This window comes from Mustelus asterias, chromosome 5 (assembly GCF_964213995.1).
Source record: "Mustelus asterias chromosome 5, sMusAst1.hap1.1, whole genome shotgun sequence".
Taxonomy (NCBI): domain Eukaryota; kingdom Metazoa; phylum Chordata; class Chondrichthyes; order Carcharhiniformes; family Triakidae; genus Mustelus; species Mustelus asterias.
The window spans coordinates 77,986,507-78,008,438 of NC_135805.1; the positions used below are offsets into that span (position 1 = coordinate 77,986,507).

A 21,932-nucleotide genomic window follows, 5' to 3' on the forward strand; every position below is an offset into this window, starting at 1 on the left:
TTTAAGTGATGTCCAATGTTGTCAAAAATTCCTTGCTCCTCATTATGGTGTGATTTCTTCAAAAGAAAAGTCAGATTACTCAAGCATACCTTGTTTTTTTACAAACCTAAGATCAACATCACCAATCAACCCATACTTTTCAATTTGTCGTGTAGCTTATAATCTCCATGGTTTTTTTCAACAGATATTAATTTTGCTAAATCCCAATCTTTTGCCACAATCAGTTTTCAAAGATTTTCAATAAAACTATAATGAGTATAACTAACTCTTTTCCAATCTCAATCAGTATTTTTATAAATAAGTGAAGACAGTAACTTTTGCAATTTAGGCAACTAATATTTTAATACATCCATTTTCATATTTATCTTAAATTGTGTCCTTCTACATACTACTTTGATACTCCTATTTTCATATTCCTTTATAAAGCTGGGGCAAATTACTTAAGAATCTTTGCCAGTCCATCACTCTCAAATATGAAGTGGTTTAAGTGTCTAAATAGCCACCTCGCTGTTTGATTATTTTTTCACTTATGTGCTCATAAAACAACCACACTGCTTTCATATTCTTTTATCTTTCAATATTTCCCATAGTTTCCCTTTGACAACTTTCATACTTCTCATTTGTTTCTTCTGCATGACCTCACTATATCTATTAACTCTACATTAAATAAACATTAACTATGTTTAAGCTTCATTTTTGTTGCAAATGTCATTTGAAATCTCATGGCCTTAATGTTGGAGTTAGAATATTTTAATCTTGTAAATGAAACATCCTGCAATTTGGATAGTAAATTGGTTGTTCTCCAGTCTAACACTTTTATATTAGGCTTCTGGTCCCTATTTTCCTACCATACACCAATCAAAAAGTCACTTAAATGCCATACTTTTATACTCAGAACTAGAGTAAACATTATCTTCCTGCTTGTTGGACGTGCAAAATATTGGTGCGATTTTAACTCATTCAAAATTAGTTTTCTTGCACAAGGTTAAAATCGGGCCCACCGATTAAAGGAGGGTGGATTTTAAGAAACCCTCTCCATTTTGATTACAAATGCTGGTCTTATCCTGGCCGAGAATTAGGCCCACAATTACAATAGTTATTTTCAAACCAGACTCTTAAGTTCTTTCTATTTTTTAGTGATTCATATCATACACTCAATACAATAATGGATTCCTTCGGTATCCAGCAGTGTATATGTTATAGAACCCCTGGAATTTCCTGCACCGTCTCTTCCAGGGACCTCTTTCTTTTTATAAACCAACTTTCATTAAAATACTCTTACTATATTATTAGTTCTTCTATTATTGTAGTTCCAGATACCATATTTAAATGCTATTTTCGGTTAATAGCTTCCATGCATCTCTTCTAGACTTGCAAATGACAAACTTCTAAACCAATTCCAAACTGTGCAGTTGAGTTTTGCTGCATTTATTAACCAGGTTCAGAATCTGTCTAGGTTATGTATTTTGGTATAATTTCCCACATGGATTTGAAATCCACTCATTTACAAATTGCAAGATACAAAATGTGTCAATTCAACTTATGCTGTCACTAGATATTCATGGCAGCAAAATCTGAGCACCAGTGCAGATCTGAAATTATATACATTTTTAACTTGGCATTTCCATATCCCAAACATACCTTCTGATGAAGTGATAACACCATGTGTGGGAAACTAGCAAATTGAAATAAGACAAAGAAAATGAGTTGACTCGAGAGGTGCTGCCACAATAACTGACTGGTGCCTCCATCATCAAACTTTTCTTCTGTCTCAGAGCGTTCCATAGCATAAACCACTAAATCCACAAGCTGGTCTTCCAAAACTGGACAGCGCTGTTTGTGCTGTAAAGTAGACACTTATTACAGAAATGAACATTCAATACAGAAGACTGATTACTTATGCAAAAGAAACTTGACAAAGCATGAAATGCTAACCTAAACACACTGCAATGAGATATTTCAGAAAGCACCTAATTTGCATGTAGCGTAAAAAAAAAGATGCCAAGCGCTGCAATGATTTCCCCTCTTCCCCAAATCTACAGATCCAGAAACTCTAAGTTTGTTTGTATTTTTTTTTAAGTCTCAACTTTGGTCAACAAGGAACATAACCACAAGTGTTCTGGTAAACAAATTAATGAAAGAAGATTTTTTCAAGTTTCTTAGAACCTACATTCTATTACTACCTACATATAAAATTAGCATGCTTTCCATTTGTGATCATGAAACTTAAAAAAATACACTGTATTTTCTTTGAAAGCATGCCTTATGAGCCCTAACAAAAGTACAGCTACTTTGAACACATCTGTTGAATCTACTTTAATATGCAGTGTAACTACTTTTCACAGGTCAACAACAGAACATTTGCTAAACAACTTCTCCATGACGGCAGTAAAACTCTTAGGTGCAAGAATTGCAACAATCACACATTCTGTAGCAGACAGCGACAGACACCACTGCATTCTCTACGTAAACCAGCATGCAGATCTACTTTATTCTCTAAATGGCATCAGTTGCTACCAAGCAGTCAGCATCTCGTTAGTCACAATACAACAGTAAGATTGTAAACATACCTGAGCAATGTTCAAGGTCTAGAGCATTGTAGGATGGGCAGGACAAGACAGGACAGAACAAAAATAAAGGAAGAAAAAAAGAAAGACATAACAGTGACTATGAGGCCAGCCTCAGGTTGCCCCGACAGGTCAAGCCCCACAAAAACCAAAAATGTACAAGTTCTAAAATTTGAGGCTGGCCTAATAGCTAAAGCAATGTAAATAAAACTCAAATCATGTATTTCTTTACATTAATTCTACAGTTTTTTTTCCCACAAGATGCTGCATTTACAATATTTTACCATTCCCATCCACAAGGCAATACAAACTAGATTTCAAAACTTTTTTCCAATTTCAAGTAGCTCAAAAATAAAATCCGTTATAAGTTAAACTAATGCTAACTTACAATCTGGCTATTTTTGCTGAACACTTGTTTGCTTATTTAGCCATAGCAACAGAAAAGAGAAAAAGAACAGTGCAAGCTATATTTAGGAGTCAAGTCCATAGTAAAATACAGTGAGATACAGTACCTGCTTGTTCAGACCTAGCATATTGCAGACCATATCCCTGGAGTACGGTTGTTCTAAAACATATCTCAACAGAGCAGTCTGTGGGTCAAAAAGATCCTAAGAGAAATAAAACAGATTTGATGTTCGCTTAATCTATTTTAAGAGGGAATTTAAAAACAAATGCTTATAACACCCCACACTAAAGAAATAATATTGCGATATTTAACTTGTTTGGAAAAACCCAGTCTTGTTAAGCAGTCTGTTGAAACAGTTGTACCCAAGTGAAAACACTGCTTTATTGGCAGCTTTTCTCTTAGAACTGCTTCCCAATTGGTCAATGTTTATTCACACAACATGCAGAGGTGTTTCTGTTAATATTTTAAAGGTCTGACTGATTGACATTTTTATAGGGCTGTAATAAAATCAGGCTTTTTTTAAGCTATGAATGAATGACTGGTTTTGTAAAGCTTTTTACACATGCCATTGTTACTATGATTCTGTACAAGTGTACACTGAATGAACAGGCATCGAAGTACCATAGGTTGGCATGGAGGATATATGGGGCCATTGAGAGCGGGTGGAGGGATATAGGTTAACATGCAAGATATATGTGCACAGCGCAGGGGAGGGCGGCTGGACGGATGGAGGGGACGGGGCTGGATGGAGGGGACGGGGACCAGACCAACTCGGCAGGCCTTTTAACTACCCGATGACAATCGGCAGTCCAAGGCTACCTTTGCACTACTTCCGGGGGTGGTAGGCCTGACTCCAGTTAGCATCCGCCTCCAGTAACAAAAATTACACCTTTGCAGGCAATTTCTCCTGAGGCAAGTGCACAAAGCTGGGAAATTTCCCCAATTCCCACCACCTGCCTCAAGGATGAAAATTCACTGTTGAAGTTTGCTAATAATGGTTTGCACTGAATTTACACAAACCTTTCCCTATCAATAACTTCCTTGGAGGGCCTATTAACAGAATACGATCTCATTGGTTTGAAATTGTACATAGCATTTAATTGTTAAATATTGCTCTCCTCACCAAACCACTACTAATTTTGGGAATTCTGTAATATCCTCACCTGATTTTTTAAGAACTGCAAAATCAACCAAATGCATTATATTAGACAGTAACTAGGCTGCAATCTATCCAGGAATTTAATGAATGTTCCGATTATAATCCTGTTAATGCATGTTTTAAAATTTGATGCAAAATTTACTAACTTTTTAAAAAAATGAACTGCTCATTTATGGATCACCCCAACATTCATCATTTCCAAAACACTAGCCTGCACACTTTCCATGTTGCGGTTTGGAGCACACAAACCAGACCAGAAAGCAGGATCCTTGCACCGTTTCAGATGAATATCTATGCTGAAACCATTTCAACTACAAATATCCATAATATACCCCTAAAGTCTCTTTATAAAGTACTTCCTAATTCTTCAAACCAATTTTCTAAGCAGGCTACTTGACAAAAGGCATGTACAAATCAATTTTCCACAATGCCGCCTGTGGTCAAACAACACTTACCAGGAGGAGCGAGATTGCAGGACAGATAATAATTCACCAAAGATCCTTAAGCAGCACCTTCCAAACCCACAACCACTTCCATCCAGAAGGACAATGACAACAGATACATAGGGACACCACCATCTGCAAGGTTCCCTCCAAGCCACTCACCATCCTGACTTGGAAATATATCGCTGTTCCTTTGCAGCGGTTGGGTCAAAATCCTGGAATTCCCTACTTAACGTCATTGTGGGTCAACCCACAACACGTGGACTGCAGTGTTTCAAGAAGGCTGCTCGCTATCACCTTTTCAAGGAAAGCTGGACAGGCAATAAATGCTGGCCAGCCAGCAACGCCCATGTCCCATGACTGAATTTTTAAAAAATTGGACAATGGCACCGGTTGCCATTTTAAAGTTATACAGTCTGCATATATTTTCATATAATTACTAGAGTTAAGTAACAAAATAGACTTTGATTTGGGAAATGGATAAGTGCAATTGGATGGTGCATGTAGGTTTCTCTCAATACAATCTGGATAGCTGAGAAATACAAAAATGATATGCAAATGCCAACACGACAATCAAAAGGGTGAAGTTTGCACATTCTTCCCCTGTTTGCATGGGTTTCCTCCAGGTGCTCCAATTTCCTTCCACAGTCCAAAGATGTGCAAGTTAGGTGGATTGACCATGCTAAATTGTCCCTTAGTGTAGATTAGCCTCAGGAAGATTAGCAGGGTAAATACATGGGGTTACAGGGATAGGATCTGGGTGGGATTGTTGTCAGTGCAGACTCGGTGGGTCCAATGGCTTCTTTCTGCACTGTCGGGATTCTAGGATTCTAAGCGACAGTGTAATTATTTACAGACATTTTCCACAATCAATGGGAGTGCATGTGTACACAAGAATTTTAATAAACTATAGATTTTTCTGATGTATTGATCCTAAATTATTTGTACATACATGTTGTGAAGATACAGTTAAGGTTTATTTAAATTTCTATTTCACATGAATACTACTTTGTTGCATCAGACAGGAAAAAATATATACTTTTTACACAAACTATGAGTAGCTCAGCCAAGACTCAGCCAACGCCTGAGACATTTCCAAAAAAATCACATTTGTAAAGTTGAGGTTAATATAAATATTGAAGTGCCACAACTTAGTAATAACTAAATGAGCTATTATACTACTTGGCCCAGTATTTACATAGATGAAAATACACGATCTTCATTACAGATTAATATACAATATACACTATACTTTTTTTGATAATAGTCATGAAAACGCTCGAAAAATTCAGTGTGTACATTCTATATTAAAGTAAGAAAATAAAACCAGTAAATCTCAGGGTATAAAAATCAGACTGCAGTGTTTCCTTGCATTAGCAAATAGGATATATATGCAGTCCTTCATTTGCATTTGTTTTAAATGGCATTAGTGGGTCTGGGACTGAATTCTCTGGGCCTGCTAGCCTTCCTTCCTTCCCCCCCCGCCCCCCCAGTAATCGGGGCTCCCACCCAGATGGTCAGGTTGCGGGGATGCGCATTGGCACCTTGGCAGTGCCAGCCTGGGCACCCTGATACTGTCCAACAGGTAAAGTGCCAATGCCCAGGGGGACACCCTCCAGGCAGAGCCTAATGGGGGGGCCCCATTGCCACTCTGCAGTTGGGATCAGTGGGGGAGGGAGGGAAGCGATCGAGCTGGCCAGCAATTGGGAGGCTAGCAGATAGGGGCCACTACGCATGTACCCATCTTGGCGCTCACAGGTCAGCGCATGCGCAGTGACCCACTCAGCGCTGTGCTGTTGGCCTCTTCAGTGGGAATAGGCTCTGCCCATTGAATTGTCAGCATGATTCACGTGAGTGCAGTCTGCAGTGCACTGAGCAAGAGATTCTTCTCTAAACTCCCACTGAAAAAACGAGCGTGATTTACTCCAGTTTTCAGACGAAGTCGAAGCTTAGAATTTCTGTTTTGGAGAATTGCCCCCTCTAACTTTAAAAATAAATCAATTTGTGATTTAGCCTTTAGAATCATTTTGCCATTGCCAATTTCTGATACGCAGTCATACTTGAAAAGCATTTTTGTTTTACCTTTTCTATGCCCAAAACAATTTCTATTCATCACTGCTTGTTAAAAATTACGTAGCATTAAGAGTTGAGTTCACAAATGATGGAAGCACAACATAAACTAATTCAGATGATTACTCTTTACTTGTGCAATACTCAATAACTTTTGTTTGTAGATGGCAGAACATTCCCCCACCTTCTTCAAAACAGGTGAAGAATTGTGTGAAGAATTCAGATTTATAATTAATGGAGATGTCCTAATGAAATTCAGAGAGAAGCATCTAGAAATCAGCAAGAATTTTTATTTAATTTAAAAATAAATTCAATTGAATACCTTTTCAAACCTTCTTCAATAAATTGTCACTTAAGTTAATGAATATCAAACTCATCATGCCTGAAACAAAACATGGTTCATTTAAATCAATGAAGGAAAATGCCCACTTCTATTTTCAAGACATGATACAAAGGGACAAGCCACTGCAAAATAGTCTATTTCATGGCTCCTTGAATCTTCAAATATGTTAGCAGGGATGTGAACTTGCAGGATGTTTGATAACAAACTGTCAGAGCTTGCCATTAATACCCCTCTGCATCTGACTGCAGCTACAGGATTTAGCTCAGCACAGATTAAAGTGGAAATCCTGAAATTGCAATCTGTTTCTCATTGCTTTATTGCAGGCTGCATTCTGCAGCTGCATATTCCTCCCACCTGCTACAGCTGGGAACCATCGAAATCAATTGATCTGGTGAGAATTTCCCCTCTCAGCTCTCTTATCATTTATTCCAGCTTCTACCTTGCCCCATGTGTTATGTCTCAATAATTATATATTTTTTAAACTTTTTTTTAAAAAAGTGATTTGACCATTAGTGCTTTTCATTTCTTCGCTTCCTAACTGAGAATTCTTCATTGTTTGGACAGCTTGGCGACATTACTGCAGCAAGATGCTGGGAATCACCATTAAGCTAGATTATAATCAGTTGCATGTCAAGTGGGGCAAACATTGCTTTGTCGCTCAGCTCAGCTGTCTCCAAGGCCAGCAGCAATTACCCTTATTTCATCAGTGACTGCAAAATCCAGGCCAAGGTTTTGAAGAAAACGAGTTAACTTTCTACCTGCCGAATCTTTAAAGATAGGAACGGGGAACTTGAATGCAGTCAGCCGCACAAATTTACCTTGTCATAAGGCAAGAGTCCTCTCAAAGGAAAACGAAGTGTTGTTGGATCCAGCTTCCAAGAATTACAGATTGCACCGGAATTATTCACCACTGGCAAAAGACTGCAGCGTCCTAGTCATCGAGTGTGCGGAAAAAGAAAAGCAAGCAAAAGTACGCAAGATCATCATTTATTCTCATGTTATCCTTAACCAAATAACGGATTTCTTAGTTTCTGAACAATAAAGGGACATATGGTCAAAATATGTGCATGTCCAAATCTCAAATTTAGCTACCAGTAACTTGCAATCTTAAACAAGACACCTGATCAATATTTTGTTGAAAAATGCTAATGGAATTCAACGTAAACCTAAAAAAGTCTATGTAGGTAATCAGTAAAAAGCAAAATGGTTATCTGATTTAGTAACAATACTCAACTACAATTCAGTAACATTGCACTTTTAACATAGAAAAAATATGCCACAGCATAGGTATTACAACAAAAGGATTCCATTTAGAAGCTTAGTGGAAAAGGTGTGCTTCAAGAGGAATGGGACGCAGCAAAGTCTTAAAGGAGGAAGGGGAGACCTTGGTAGGATGTTCCAGGGTGCAGGGTCTAGGCAGTGAAAGAACTGCCATGAAAGATAAGGTAATATGCAAGTGGGCAGCGTAATAGGAATGGAATGTTCAAAGCGTGGGGCTGAGAGGGGATGCTGGTGGGGGAGCAGGTTAGTTACAGAGATAGGGACTTGTAAATCCATCAAGGGATTTGAACAACAGTTAGAATTTTAAATTTGAGGCATTAGGAGATTGGAAGCATACATACAACAGTGATTAGGCTTAAAATGTACATCGCTGGCTGTAAAACATCTTGGGATGCCCTGAAGTTGTGAAAACCACAACATAAATGCATGTCTTTCTTTTATTTTTTAAAATAGGTCAGGCAGCACAAGTCATAGGTAAATGTGACTTACAAGAGGATAGGGAATAAGCTGTTGTTTTGGATAAATTGGAAGTTCTTGGGAGAACGGAGAATGGGAGGCTGACCAAAAGAGCTGTGAGACAGTCAAATCCAGGATGTGGATGTGTGTTTGAGTAGCAGATAAACTGAGGCAGAGGGCAGCAACAATGTTCCAGACCTGCCCACTAGACATATTTTGTGATGGACAGCTCTTAACTAAACAACTCTCTTAGTTCAGAGTTGATTAGAATACCAGGCCATCAAAATGGCGAGTGAATTTCTCCTATCAATTGTGGTTCAATATTTTCTCATCCACCTTGTTTCAACAGAAAACAAAGATTTTGGCCGAAGATCTCAATAGTGTTGTAGAAATTAGTGTCTAACTCTCTTAATTCAACCTTCTTCAATTCAAATACTGTAACTATGTCTTAAAAACCTCAAATTCCCATTTTGAAACATTATCTACAATGCTCAATTCAGATTATTTGGTTTTATTCATTATAACCAAGCCCATAATTCTCAGGTTGTCATTAACTTCATCTTCTCTGGTGGGGGTCTACACTCCTGACATCGTTATAGAATCCCTACAGTGCAGGTGGCCACTCAGCCTGCACCGGCTCTCTGAAAGAGCATCTTACTTAGGCCCCCCTCATCCCTGTAACCCCATGTATTTACTATGGCTAATCCACCTAACCAACACATCTTTGGACACTAAGGGGCAATTTAGCATGGCAAATTCACCAAACCTGCACATCTTTGGACTGTGGGAGGAAACTGGAGCACCTGGAGGAAACCCACACACACAGGAAGAGCATGCAACCTCTCAAGGCCTGAATCGAACCCAGGTCCCTGGCACTGAGAGGCATGACTTGCTCTTTTCTTTCTTCCCTGTTACTTCACCAGTTTGCCAGATTTTTGATGCTTCCCTTCCTTGCTGCTATTCTGCTGTGAAGTGCTTATCTATTCCTTGGGTCTCAGATAAATCTTTTAATCCTCTACTTTCTCTCAGCATTGCCTCATCTTCTGCCATTAACACTTCCGTAAATCACCACCTGTATTCCACCTAATCACATGCATTTCATTTTCCTTTCTCCTTATCCCTGGCTCCAATTCCCCTGATAAGCCAATCATTTGTAATAGCTCCCAGTTCTGACAAAACAACATCAACCGGAAATGGTAACTCTACCTTCTTTGCCACGGATGTTGCCTTTTTTCCTGAATTTTTCCTGCATTTTCTGTTTTAATTTTAAGATCGGTTGATGGATTAAAACCATAATATTTACTGTTAAGTGTCGACTAAGCTGCAGCATAGTTGCAATCATTTCAGATTTCCAGCATTTACTTTTTTAAGTGAATAGTTTTAGAAGGGTTTGTGAGGGCAGTTAACGGAAAATACCAGTATTTAAGACAGAACTGAATAAACATAGTAAAATTATTGAAGTATAGAGGGAGGCTGTTTAAAGTAAATATCTCTCACAGAGTCTGCACTGAAGAAATGGGCCATCTGTTCCCCTTTTGTGCTAAAGCTATGATTCATTCATTCCTATTCATCACTATTACTCAAATGATAACCGTCTCTATAAAAAGCTTTCTTGAGTCTCTATAACTGGAGCTAAAATTTACTGTGACTTTTTGTCAACGCTCAAATGCTTACCTTAAGTTATCTACAGAACACTTAAAAATACAATGCAGAAAGTGGACTATCACAAATATTTTAAATATACAGTAAAAATTCTGATGTAACCTGAAACATTGGCCCAGATTGTTGGGAGAGTGGATGTTTGATCCAAGATGTGCATCAGAAACCTGGGAAAGTTCCGATGTGCTGACCTCTGTGGAATTCCTCAGGAAGTTTGAACTTTCAGTGGGCATTTCCCTTGCTCCCTGGGATCCTCCACAGAAGTCTCTGAATCTAAAGTTAGAGCCAGAGACTTTGGACACTTCCGATTTACTTGTTTGGTAGTTGTCCAGGAACTATTCGACAGAACCCACCAGCTGACTTGACTAACCACCAACCTGACAACCCGACGACCACCCCCATCCCCTAATCTGACTAGCCCCTGACCAGATTTCCTGCCGCCCTGACCCAGATACTCTCCAGCCACCCTACTCATTTGCTAGCTCTCACACTGGATAGTTAAATTTACCATATAGCAGCTAGTGCCATAAAAATGGGAGCTCTCATCTTCCCCCAAGCCCGAGACTACTGGGCTGTGAAGGATCACTTTGAAGGACAAGGAACTCCGCATTTCTGGAGAAGTAAAAATGCAGAGCAACACAGAGTCATGGAAAAGTTTGAGCAGAGCGGCAGTCTGACAACGACTGCTGCTCCACAAGGATCCAGGCCATTAACTCAGTTTCCCTCTCAACAGATACTGAATGACCTAAGTATTTCTAGCATTATCTGTCTTAATTTCATATTTCCAGCACCTGCAGTATTTTGCTTTTATACAGGAAAGACTGTCAGTTTCAAAGTGACTAATTTAAATAATGAAGAATTCCAAACCCTCAATTCTGAGAACTAATCAAGCCCATCAGGCAGGAAGTGACATTCAGCCTTCATTGGTTTGAAACAGATGCCACAAACATTGTAAATAGCCATTTAAACTGCCAGTTGTTAGCCTAAGATCTAATTATTTCTTAGTTCAGAGAGAAAGGTTGCACGCTTACCACAGATAGAGTTTATTCGTGCAGTAGGTCTAAAGCTGTCCACAAAATCGGATGCCAGGTTGCCTAGTAACTGAAAGAAAAAAATCCCATAACAAGACAATTTTAAGTGAAATAGATAAATATATTTCATCCATTGAAATTTTCAAGAATTATGGTCAGTCCGTAAAAACAGACAAGCAGCCAGACAATTAGAAACAAAGCTTGTACAGAACATCTATACTTAGACAAAAGTAGAACAATGGAACTTGGTTTACAGATCTCATCTAGGTAATATGTCATTAACAACACCTGTAATATAGTGCACTAATTCAGGTTATTAAATTGGACCTTTAGAAAGAAGGTTCCAGCATATCAATGTCAATTTTTCATGGAACCTTGCATCATTCACTCCTCTCTTAGCAAGTACCACTGCAGGTATATCCCATTTCTGTGATCTAGATAGCCAGTTTAAGGACAGTTCACTGGGTGACATAGACAAAGCATGAATGAAGAGGAGATAGTGGTGACAGAGAGAAGGAACCTTACATTTTCAGAAAACAGGAATTCAGATTTCATAGGGCGAGCATTTTAAAGGATATTTTTCGAAAGAGATAAATTTAGATGGTACATTTTGGTGGAAGAATAGGGAAGTCAACTGTTTCTTGGAATAGTCAAATCTTGGTGGGATAGAGGTAGAAAGGGATCCTTGAGCACAAATATACCAATCATTAAAGTTGAGCCACAGGTTAGCAAGACCACAAAAAAGCAAACCAAGGACTTAATTTCATTTCCAGAAGGATAGAATTAGTCTTATTGCTAGAGAGATGGAATTGAAAAGCAAGGAAGTTATGCTAACCTGTATTGAACCTTGGTTAAACCATATTTGAATACTGTGCGCGGTTCGGGTCACCACATTCTAAAAAGGTATACTTAGAGGGTACAGAAAAGATTTAAAGGATGATGTCAGACATGCAAGGGTACACATATCAGGAAATGGTTGACATACTGGGTGTCTTCTCCCTTGTAAAAAGGTTGAAGGTGACCCAAAGTTATGAAAGGTTTTGGTAAAATAGACAGGGAGAATGTTTCCTCTTGTGGGGAAGAGCACAATGCATAATTAGAGGCCATTAATAAAATATAGTCACCAAGGAATCCAATTGGGAATTCAAAAGAAGCTTCTTTACTCAAAGACTGGTGAGAACATGGAACTCACGGAGTGGTTGAAGCAAATAGATACATATAAGGGGAGGTTAGACAAGCATACAAGAGAGAAGAGAATAGATGGTACAATTATATATTTAAATGAGGAACAATGGGTGGAGATTCAAGTGGAGCTTAAATAGGGCACAGACTAGTTATGCTGAAAGCTTTGTTTTTGTGTTACAACATCTCTCATTGACAAGGTTCATAAGTGTAGAACATAAAAGTTATCCTCAAGTTCCTTTTCAGGTGAAGAATAGTAACAATTTCTTACCCAATGAGACAATTTCCCTTCAGGATAAAGTTTTCTGATCTCTGTAACTGCAAAATATGCTGGCAACAAACAAGCATTCCTGTCCAAGATGTATGCCACAACCTGGAAAGTGTAAAGCAGGAAACGTTTATTTAGATTAAATTAATGTAACGCAAACAAAATCTTTCCTCAGCGTAACAGACAAATTACTGCTTAAAAGAAAATTAGTACATTGCATTAATTCTACACATTGGGAAAATTTGTTAGTCTTGCACTCCAAGCAAGAAACTCAATTCAAAGAAAACATAGATTGGATCATGGTGCTACAGCATTGTAGCCCTATTTCAGACCCATGCCTTCTTTAAGTCCAGCTCCCAATGAGCAGTGCGGTACTAATTTATATAGTGTTTTCCGGACGAATGGAAGTGAATATCATTTTGTACATAAAATTAATGATTACTACGTAAAACATCAAAGACACAATTTTCCTTCTTAAAAGGAAATAAAGTACCTGTGCAGGCTCAAGTAATTTTTAATATTTACTTCAAAGACTAGAAACACTTTACCAGGAACTTACATCTTTGGCTGTTTGCAATTGCTGTACAACAGCAGAACTGACTGTGTTAGGAATAGTTTGAATCTTCTCTAGAATTGCTTTCAGCAGGTCTCTTACACCCTAGAAGAAAGATTAAGTTATACTTTAAGGAACATTTGATTAATCTGTAGAGTGCACTAACCCATTGCTCCGATAAGCTCCACAATGACATCATTTAAAGTTCTAATACAACAGTTTTAAAACATTATAATTTATGTTGCTATCCAAGAAACTTAGGGGTGCTATGTCACCCATTCAAGAAAATACAATTAATCAACATATATTGGAATGGAAATTACCGTCAACAGCGAAGCAACAGCACTCGCCACTGATCTCTAAGAAAGCTGCCCACAAAGATTTAATCACTTCTCCAGTGTGCTTTTCCCCTTTCTCAATGGCAGCTTAAATCTAGTGCCAGTCAAGAAGATCGGCAACAGCTTTGACGTTTGGCCGCTTACCAGCTTACTATCACATTGAAATATCAACAAACAGAAAACCAGGAAGTTAAAAGCACTTAATATCCTTCAATTTTAAATTAAGTTGCAGATAGCAAAGTGATTACAATAGGATTAAGATAGAAGCTAAATAAGGAAAGGCTCAAGAAAAAACAAAGTGTAATTTTATTATGAAGAAACTTGACGTTCCACAAAAACGAAACGAGCTTTACAAGTGAAGCTTTTTAGCAGTAATGATGAAAATCAGAAAAATCCAGTTCACCTCATACAACTTTTTCTGGGGTTTTACAGCAAGATGAATAGAATATGGGTGAGGATTGTTGTTAAAATCATAGATTTCCTGTCGCTTTCAGTCTGCGGGCTCATCAAAAGTGCACCCTCTAGAGAAGTGTAGAATCACTGACAGCAACTTCTGAAGTTCCTTATTACTCCACATGTTTTAGTGCCGCAAGTGAGTAATGATGTTGAGTGCTGCTGGTTTGGTCGTCATGATCACCGTAAAAAATCTAGGCTACTACTACGCAATTAGACAAATTTGACAGTTACAAATTCTCCTGTTAATAGCACCAAGAGAAGTCAATCAATTCTTTGTACAATACCTTGTAGTCAACACCACCTATTATTTTTCGAACGAGTTTAAATGTTAGAGCCCAAAGCTGCATTCTCTCCCATTCCAGATTTTCAGAGTTAATTAAAGTTTCGCAGACCAGTCTAGTAAACAAACAGAAAAGTATTTTGGAATTTTATATTCAAAATGCCTCGAACTATAACTTTCACTTGGCAAGTTATATAACACAAATTTGAACTAATTAATAGGTCATAGGACTTGGAGATTTTGCTTGGGACAATGTTTGCTAAACGTTGAGCAGTGGAACCCACAGTGACTTCCCAAGAGTATTGGGGAACCCCAAGCATTCTCAACACCCTTTTTTTAAACCGCGAAATAGGTGCAAACACAAATAAAATGTGAACACGTCTTTTCTAGCTTTATCGATGCAAACATTAATCTAGCAATAGTTTATAAGTTCTCTGGTAAATTTAAATCTCACCCTTGGTCATTTTTAATACGAAGAATGATGGGAAGCGGATTCTTATACCGAACACACGCATCTTTCTTACACACACTCACCCCCCAGTCACACACACACATGTCCCACTCTCTCAAATTCACAAACAAATGCACGCACATCCTCACGCACGCACACAAAAGCATGTGTGCTGCCCATTGTCCACGTGTTGCCCTCTCACATGCCAACACCTCCATCGCCCCATGCCCTCATGTCTGCCATTGCACGTGTGCCCCCACACACGTTCCTCCTCACGCTCATGCCATCCCCAGCACCCATCCTTCCCCTCCCCACTGCATGTGTCCCAGTGTCCCTGCCCACACGTCCCCACCCTCGCGTGTTCAACTCACCCACCTGCGCGTGTCCCCCATCCGCCCAACCACCCGTCCCCCCCCCCCCACCCCACCCCGTACACCCTCCCTCATGCAGCCCCATTCCCCCTCACGCACACATGTCCTCTCCCCCCATTCCCCCGATGCCAATGGCCCATTTATTTTCTCCAATTGTTTTTAAATTTGGCACTTGGAACCAACATTTACTGGTCACGTGGCGGCCGCCAGCTTCAGGGAACCCCTGAAGATCCTTGAAAGGAGTGAAGAAAATGAAAGTGGAGATTGAAGACAGGGGAGCGTGTAATATATTCACATTGTGCAACACAGCAATGGAATTATGTAATTTCCTCTGTGGAAGTATATATTTTTCTATAATATTACAAAATTTGGTTCTTTCCTACACTGTAATCAATTATATTACAAAAACTTAACACTTGCTTTCTTCTTTCACTTATACCTGGGGGGCAGCAACCCGCTTTCAACTGCCATAGCCAAGCAGTCATACAAAAAGGAAATCCTCTTGGGGTTGTGCTGTCCATGGATGAAGCGAACAATCCACTGCACACACTGTTCATGGGATTCCTAATGTTCAAAAACATACATCAATAGGGCATTTGCAGAAACTTCTGAAATTTGAAACTGTAATTGGAAATATTCTTTAGGCAATCACTGATAAATAGATTCTAACCGGAGGAAGATTGGTCCAGAGCTGTCTGAAAGCTCCAAGGCAGCTAATCAGCTTGGTTTTCTCATCTTCAGCTGTGTCCATAAACATGCTGTGAAAGATATGTTTAAACAAAATAGTAATTAACTTCAAATGCTAGTAAAGTTAAAGGAACACAGAATCACAAAGTGGAGAAGATGCTATTGGTTCCTTTGTTCCATAGAACTTCCTGGTGTCATGCCGCTCATTGAATACTTCCTTGTCTGATTACGCCTTCCAAAGGTATCACCTCACACTTTTCAGGGTTAGGTTCCATCTGCCACTTACCTGCTGACATGACCATTGCGGCTATATCTTCCTGCAGCCCAAGACACTGAATCTCACTGTTGCACGCGCGCACGCACGTACACAGTCATCTATGTCATTTATATAAATAACAAATGATAGGGGACCCAGCACAAATCCCTGGACATTGGCTTCCAGTCACTAAGGCAGCCTTGTGTCATCACTCTCTGTCTCATAAAACTAACCCAATTTTGAATCCATCTCCTCAAATTACCTTGTATCCCATGTGCCTTTGCTTTCTTTACAAGTCTCCCGTGTGGGGCCTTGTCAAAGGCTTTGCTGAAATCCACATAGACTACATCACTGCACTACCCTCATCTACACACCTGGTCACCTTCTCAAAAAATTCAATCAAATTTGTCAGGCATGACTTCCCTCTGACAAAGCCATGCTGACTATCGCTGATTAAACCTTGCCTCTGCAAGTGGAGATAATTTAAATGTATTTATTACTGTCACAAGTAGGCTTACATTAACACTGCAATGAAGTTACTGTGAAAATCCCCTAGGCGCCACACTCCGACGCCTGTTCGAGTACACTGAAGGAGAATTTAGCATGGCCAATGCACCTAACCAGCATATCTTTAGGACTGTGGGAGGAATCCAGAGCACCCGGATGAAACCCACGTAGACACGGGGAGACATAGGCAAACTCCATACAGTGAATCAAGCCGGGAATCAAACCTGGGTCCCTGGTGCTGTGAGGCAGCAGTGCTAACCACTGTGCTGCCCCTAACTTTGTCAAAGTTAGTTACTGTAGACGCGTGAAAAGATTCTCGTCAAAATTTACTCCAAAGCTTTTCTATGCACATCAATATGCATGTGTTCCTAATCAGTATGTGTGTGTGATACAATCACTTTTTGCTACACATTGAATACCTCTTGAATCAATCAGCTTTTATCCTTCCACATTCCAAGACAGTGTCCAGTTCAGTCACTTCACAAGAGCAATGTTTTGATTTGAGCATGCTGTACTCATTTCTGTTGGGTATCAGTTGTGTCCCTTCCTGGTTCAGTCGAAATTCATTGAAAACAGATTGTAAAATGTGATGCAAGATGGTCTCTCTTCCAAATGACCTCAAGGACTCTAGTACAAGATTCAAAACTTTTCATACTGGGCCAATAGTTCAGTTGATTAAATACATCCATAAATAGAAGATTATCTATAATAACATCAACGCCTATTGGGTGACATCTCCATCAATTAAGTCATTCAAAGTAATATTGATTGAATTGCCAGTGGTTATCTCTGTAGTGGCACTTCTGTAGTGGCTGCTACTCCCTTTTATAGAGCTATTGAGATATTGCTCAAATGTAAATGCCAATGTTCGGGATAGGGATAGTGGAGAACTGAAACCTTTGTTCACTTACTGCATCTAATCAGTGTGGTTTTACTTGGAAATGAAGACGTGCACCTCTCTTAACCCCTGAGTGTAGTCAGTTTGCATCAACAGCATCATGCTTTTCGTGGGTTTAAGTAAAGATTTAAGGAAAAATAAAGAAGGGCAGCACGGTGGCACAATGATTAGCACTGCTGCCTCACAGTGCCAGGTACCCGAGTTCAATTCCAGCCTTGAGTGACTGTTTGGAGGTTTGTCCACTTTTAAGCCTGCTAACACATCCAATACCTCATCACTCCCTATGTCAATTTGCTCAAGAACCTCTCAGTCTCTTGCCCCAAGTTCCATACGTTCATCCTCATTCTCTTGGGTGAAGACAGATATGACATATTTATTCAACGCTCTACCGATGTCCTCTACTTCCACCCATAGATTGCCCCTTTGGTCCCTAATGGGTCTGGGTTATCCTCTTTCCATTGATAAACTTCTAGAATATCTTGGGATATTCTCTACTTTTACCAGCCAGAACTTTCTCATATCCCCCCTCTGCTCTCCAAATTACCTTAAGCTACATCCTGCACTTTCTATACTCTGCTAATTTGCTCCCCTTGTACCTGCTAACAGTCTCTTTTTTCCTTCTCATCATATCCTGAATATCTCTGGCTATCCATGGTTGTCTGACCTTGTTATTACTTCCCATCACCCTAGAGGAATCACACAAGGGTTGGCATCCAAAAATCTAAGCCAGTAAGAAAGTAGAGTAGCACAAGTCTTCACATCTAACAGCCCAAGTGCTAAACGTTGCAAAGAAGCAACTGCATTTTGCAATGCAAAAACAAACCTTTTGAACTCTGGGTTGTGGTTCTCCTCCCTAAACAAACATTTCAAACATTTCAACAACAAAAGCAGAGAAAAAAAAATTTAGGCAGTAACCAATATGCATGTGGCATGAAGAATGATTTTCCATTACATAGCATTTTTCATGATTACTGGGAGTCAAAGAACTTGACATCCAATGAAGTACAATGTGTCCAAGTTATTCATACTCCAAATATTAAGATTCCACCATTGGAATTCTGCATTTAAACTGCTTTATCGGATGTTTGAACACAAATAATAGTGCTACAGCTTAACATTGAAAACTTCCAGTCAGTGACCCAAGTATGAAACTCAATTGCAAGACTAACTACACACTGCAAATTAAATGATCACAAAAATAATCCAACATTTGATTGAGAGTTTCAGAGAGATGTTGATGAGGTAGAGCTGGATGGCATCATCGTACATCAGAAAGTTAACCTTATATCCCGTGGACAATATCGAAAAGGGACGTAACATGATGTGAGCAAAGTTTCACTCAGCGTCAGGATATTAATATGTTCACAAACAATAAAAGGCAGAGACCAAAACTGTGCACAATACTCCAGGTGTGGTCTCACCAAGGATCCATATAATTGCAGCAAGACTGCCTTATTCCTATACTCAAATCCTCTTGTGCCTTATTCCCATACTTAATAAAGGCTAACATACCATTTGGGGGAGGCCATAATGTAGTGTCACTGGAATAGTAATCCAGAGACCAAGGATAATGCTGTCCGGCCCTGGGTTTGAATCCCAACATGGCAGATGGTGAAATTTGAATTCAATTTTTAAAAATCTGGAATTAAAAGTCTCATGATGTCCATGAAACCATTGTCAATTGTTGTAAAAATCTATTTGGTTTACTAATGTCCTTTAGGGAAGGAAATCTACCATCGTTACCTGTTCTGGCTCACATGTGACTCCAGATCACAGCAGTGTTGCTAATTCTTAAATGGCTTCTGAAATGGTCTAACAAGCCACTAAATTCCAGGGCAATTAGGGATGGGCAATGAATGTTGGCTCAACCAGTGACACGCACAATTCCTGAATTTGTTTTAAGAATGCCTTCCTAACTGCTGGTTGTACTCACATTAATAAGGATATCCTTTGGATAGCAACACATCCCAATCTTTCCCCATTTAAAAAATACTCGGCATTTCTGTTTTTCATACCAAAGTGGATAACTTCACATTTTCCACATTACATTTAATCCGCCATCCTCTTGTCCACTCACTTATTCTGCCTAAATATCCTTGAAGCAGCTTTGCATCCTCCTTACACTCACATTCCCACCAAGCTTTCTGTCATCAGCAAATTTTGAAATATTCCATTTATAGATGGGGCCCCAAGCACTGATTCTTGACATACCCCACTAGCCACAGCCTGCCAACCTAAGAATAATCAGTTTATTGCTACTCTGTTTTACATCCGTTAACGAATCTTGAATCTATGCCAGTATATTGTTCCCAATTTCATGAGCGGCAATTTTGCTTATTAACCTTTGTGGGACCATATCAAAAGCCTTCTGAAAATCCAAATACACCACATTCACTGATTCTTTCTTACCTATTCTTTTAGTAACACACTCAAAAAACATGATTTCCCTTTCATAAATCCATGTTGATTCTGCCCAACATTTTTCTAAATGCCCGGTTATCACATCCTTCAGAATATATTTTTGCATTTTCTCTACTAATGGTATCAGGATAACAGATCTGTAGCTCCCCTTTTCTTTCTCCCTACTTCCTTAAAAAATGGGCTTACATTTGCTACCCCCAATCATTATTTTTTATTCAGTAAAGAATGTGGGCTTTGCTGACAATGCCAACATTTAGTGCCCACTACAAATTTTCCTTGGGAAGATGGTGAACTGCCTTCTGGAACCCACTGCAATCCATGTAGCGTAGGTACCCACACTGCTATTGGGAGGGAGTTCCAGGATTTTGACCTAGCGACAGTGAAGCAACAGCAATATATTTTCAAGTCATGGTGAAGAGTGGCACCGTCCCAGAATCTTAAAATTGTGAAAAATTTCCACGATTTCTACAGCCACCTCTTTCAACACCCTGGGATGTAAATCATCAGGTCCACAGGATTTATGAACTTTCAGTCCAATTCATTTCATAGCGGCACGATGGCACAGTGGTTAGCACTGCTGCCTCACAGCGCCAGGGACTGGGTTCGATTCCCAGCTTGGATCTGCGCAGAGTCTGCACATTGTCCCCGTGCCTGTGCGGGTTTCCTCTGGGTGCTCCGCTTTCCTCCCACAGTCAGAAAGACGTGCTGGTTAGGTGCACTAGCCATGCTAAATTTTTTTAAATCTTCCTCTTTGAAGAGGAAAGTATTTTAGTTTCTCTGCCAATCCTCCTTATTATCCATTATAAATTCTCCATTCTCTGCCAATAATAGGCCCACATTTGTCTTTAGATATATACAAAGGAAAAAGTTAGTAATGTTCCTCACTAGGTTAACTTTAATATTTTATTTTCTTTATCAATTTCTTGGTTCTCCTTTGCTGAATTTTAAAATGAAGGAAAAGGTTGAATCCATTTGTGTGGAAATTACAAATAGTGAGAAAAAGTCACCGATAGGCGTAATCTATAGGCCACCAAATAGTAATGCCATGGTGGGCGAGCAATGAACAAAGAAATAACTCATGCATGTAAAACCGGTGAGGCAATTATCATGGGGAATTTTAATCTACATGTCCATTGGTCAAACCAGGTTGGTCAAGGCAGCCCTGCGGAGGAGTTCATAGAATGTATTTGCGATAGGTTCCATTACATACTGTTCGATGAAACTACGAGGGGGCAAGTTATCCTAGATCTGGTTCTGTGTAATGAGACAGGAATAATTAATGATCTCATAGTTAGGAATCCTCTCGGAAGGAGCGATGTATAGTTGAATTTAAAATACAGAGAGTGTGAGAAGGTAAAACCCAATACCATTGTCTTGTGCTTAAACAAAGGAGACTACAATGGGATGAGGGAGGAGTTGGCTAAGGTAGACTAGGAGCAAAAACTTTATGGCGGGACAATTGAGGAACAGTAGAGGACCATCAAAGCGATTTTTCGCAGTGCTCAAAGTATATACCAGTGATAAGGAAGGACTGTAGAAAAAGGGATAATCAGCCATGGATATCTAAGGAAAGAAAATGCATATAAAGTAGTAAAGATTAGTGTGAAACTAGAGGATTGGGAAATCTTTAAAGGTCACCACAAAGCCACGAGAAAAGCTATAAAGAAAAGATAGGTGATGAGAGTAAATTAGTGCAGAATATAAAAACAGGTAGCAAAATCTTCTACAAATACATAAAACGAAAATGAGTGGCTAAGGTAAACATTGGTCCTTTAGAGGATGAGAAGGGGGATTTAATAACGGAAAATGAGGAAATGGTCAAGGCACTGAACAGGTATTTTGTGTTGGT

The 21,932-nt window shown here is 39.3% G+C and overlaps 1 protein-coding gene across 4 annotated transcripts in view; it reads right to left on the minus strand.

The window, feature by feature from the left end:
• The window catches only part of med23 (mediator complex subunit 23), a 92,812-nt gene that overhangs the window by 64,248 nt on the left and 6,632 nt on the right, over nucleotides 1-21,932 (minus strand). For 2 of the 4 annotated variants that reach the window (XM_078212864.1, XM_078212863.1), the window contains exons 3-12: nucleotides 15,985-16,072; nucleotides 15,754-15,878; nucleotides 14,497-14,608; nucleotides 13,425-13,523; nucleotides 12,869-12,970; nucleotides 11,416-11,485; nucleotides 7,807-7,919; nucleotides 3,080-3,175; nucleotides 2,571-2,588; nucleotides 1,642-1,842 (exon numbers count right to left, since the gene is read on the minus strand). In XM_078212864.1, the coding sequence (XP_078068990.1) occupies nucleotides 1,642-1,842; nucleotides 2,571-2,588; nucleotides 3,080-3,175; nucleotides 7,807-7,919; nucleotides 11,416-11,485; nucleotides 12,869-12,970; nucleotides 13,425-13,523; nucleotides 14,497-14,608; nucleotides 15,754-15,878; nucleotides 15,985-16,072 (1,024 nt within the window). The remainder of the gene's footprint in view (nucleotides 1-1,641; nucleotides 1,843-2,570; nucleotides 2,589-3,079; nucleotides 3,176-7,806; nucleotides 7,920-11,415; nucleotides 11,486-12,868; nucleotides 12,971-13,424; nucleotides 13,524-14,496; nucleotides 14,609-15,753; nucleotides 15,879-15,984; nucleotides 16,073-21,932) is intronic. The other 2 variants (XM_078212866.1, XM_078212865.1) reach the window with 1 other exon arrangement.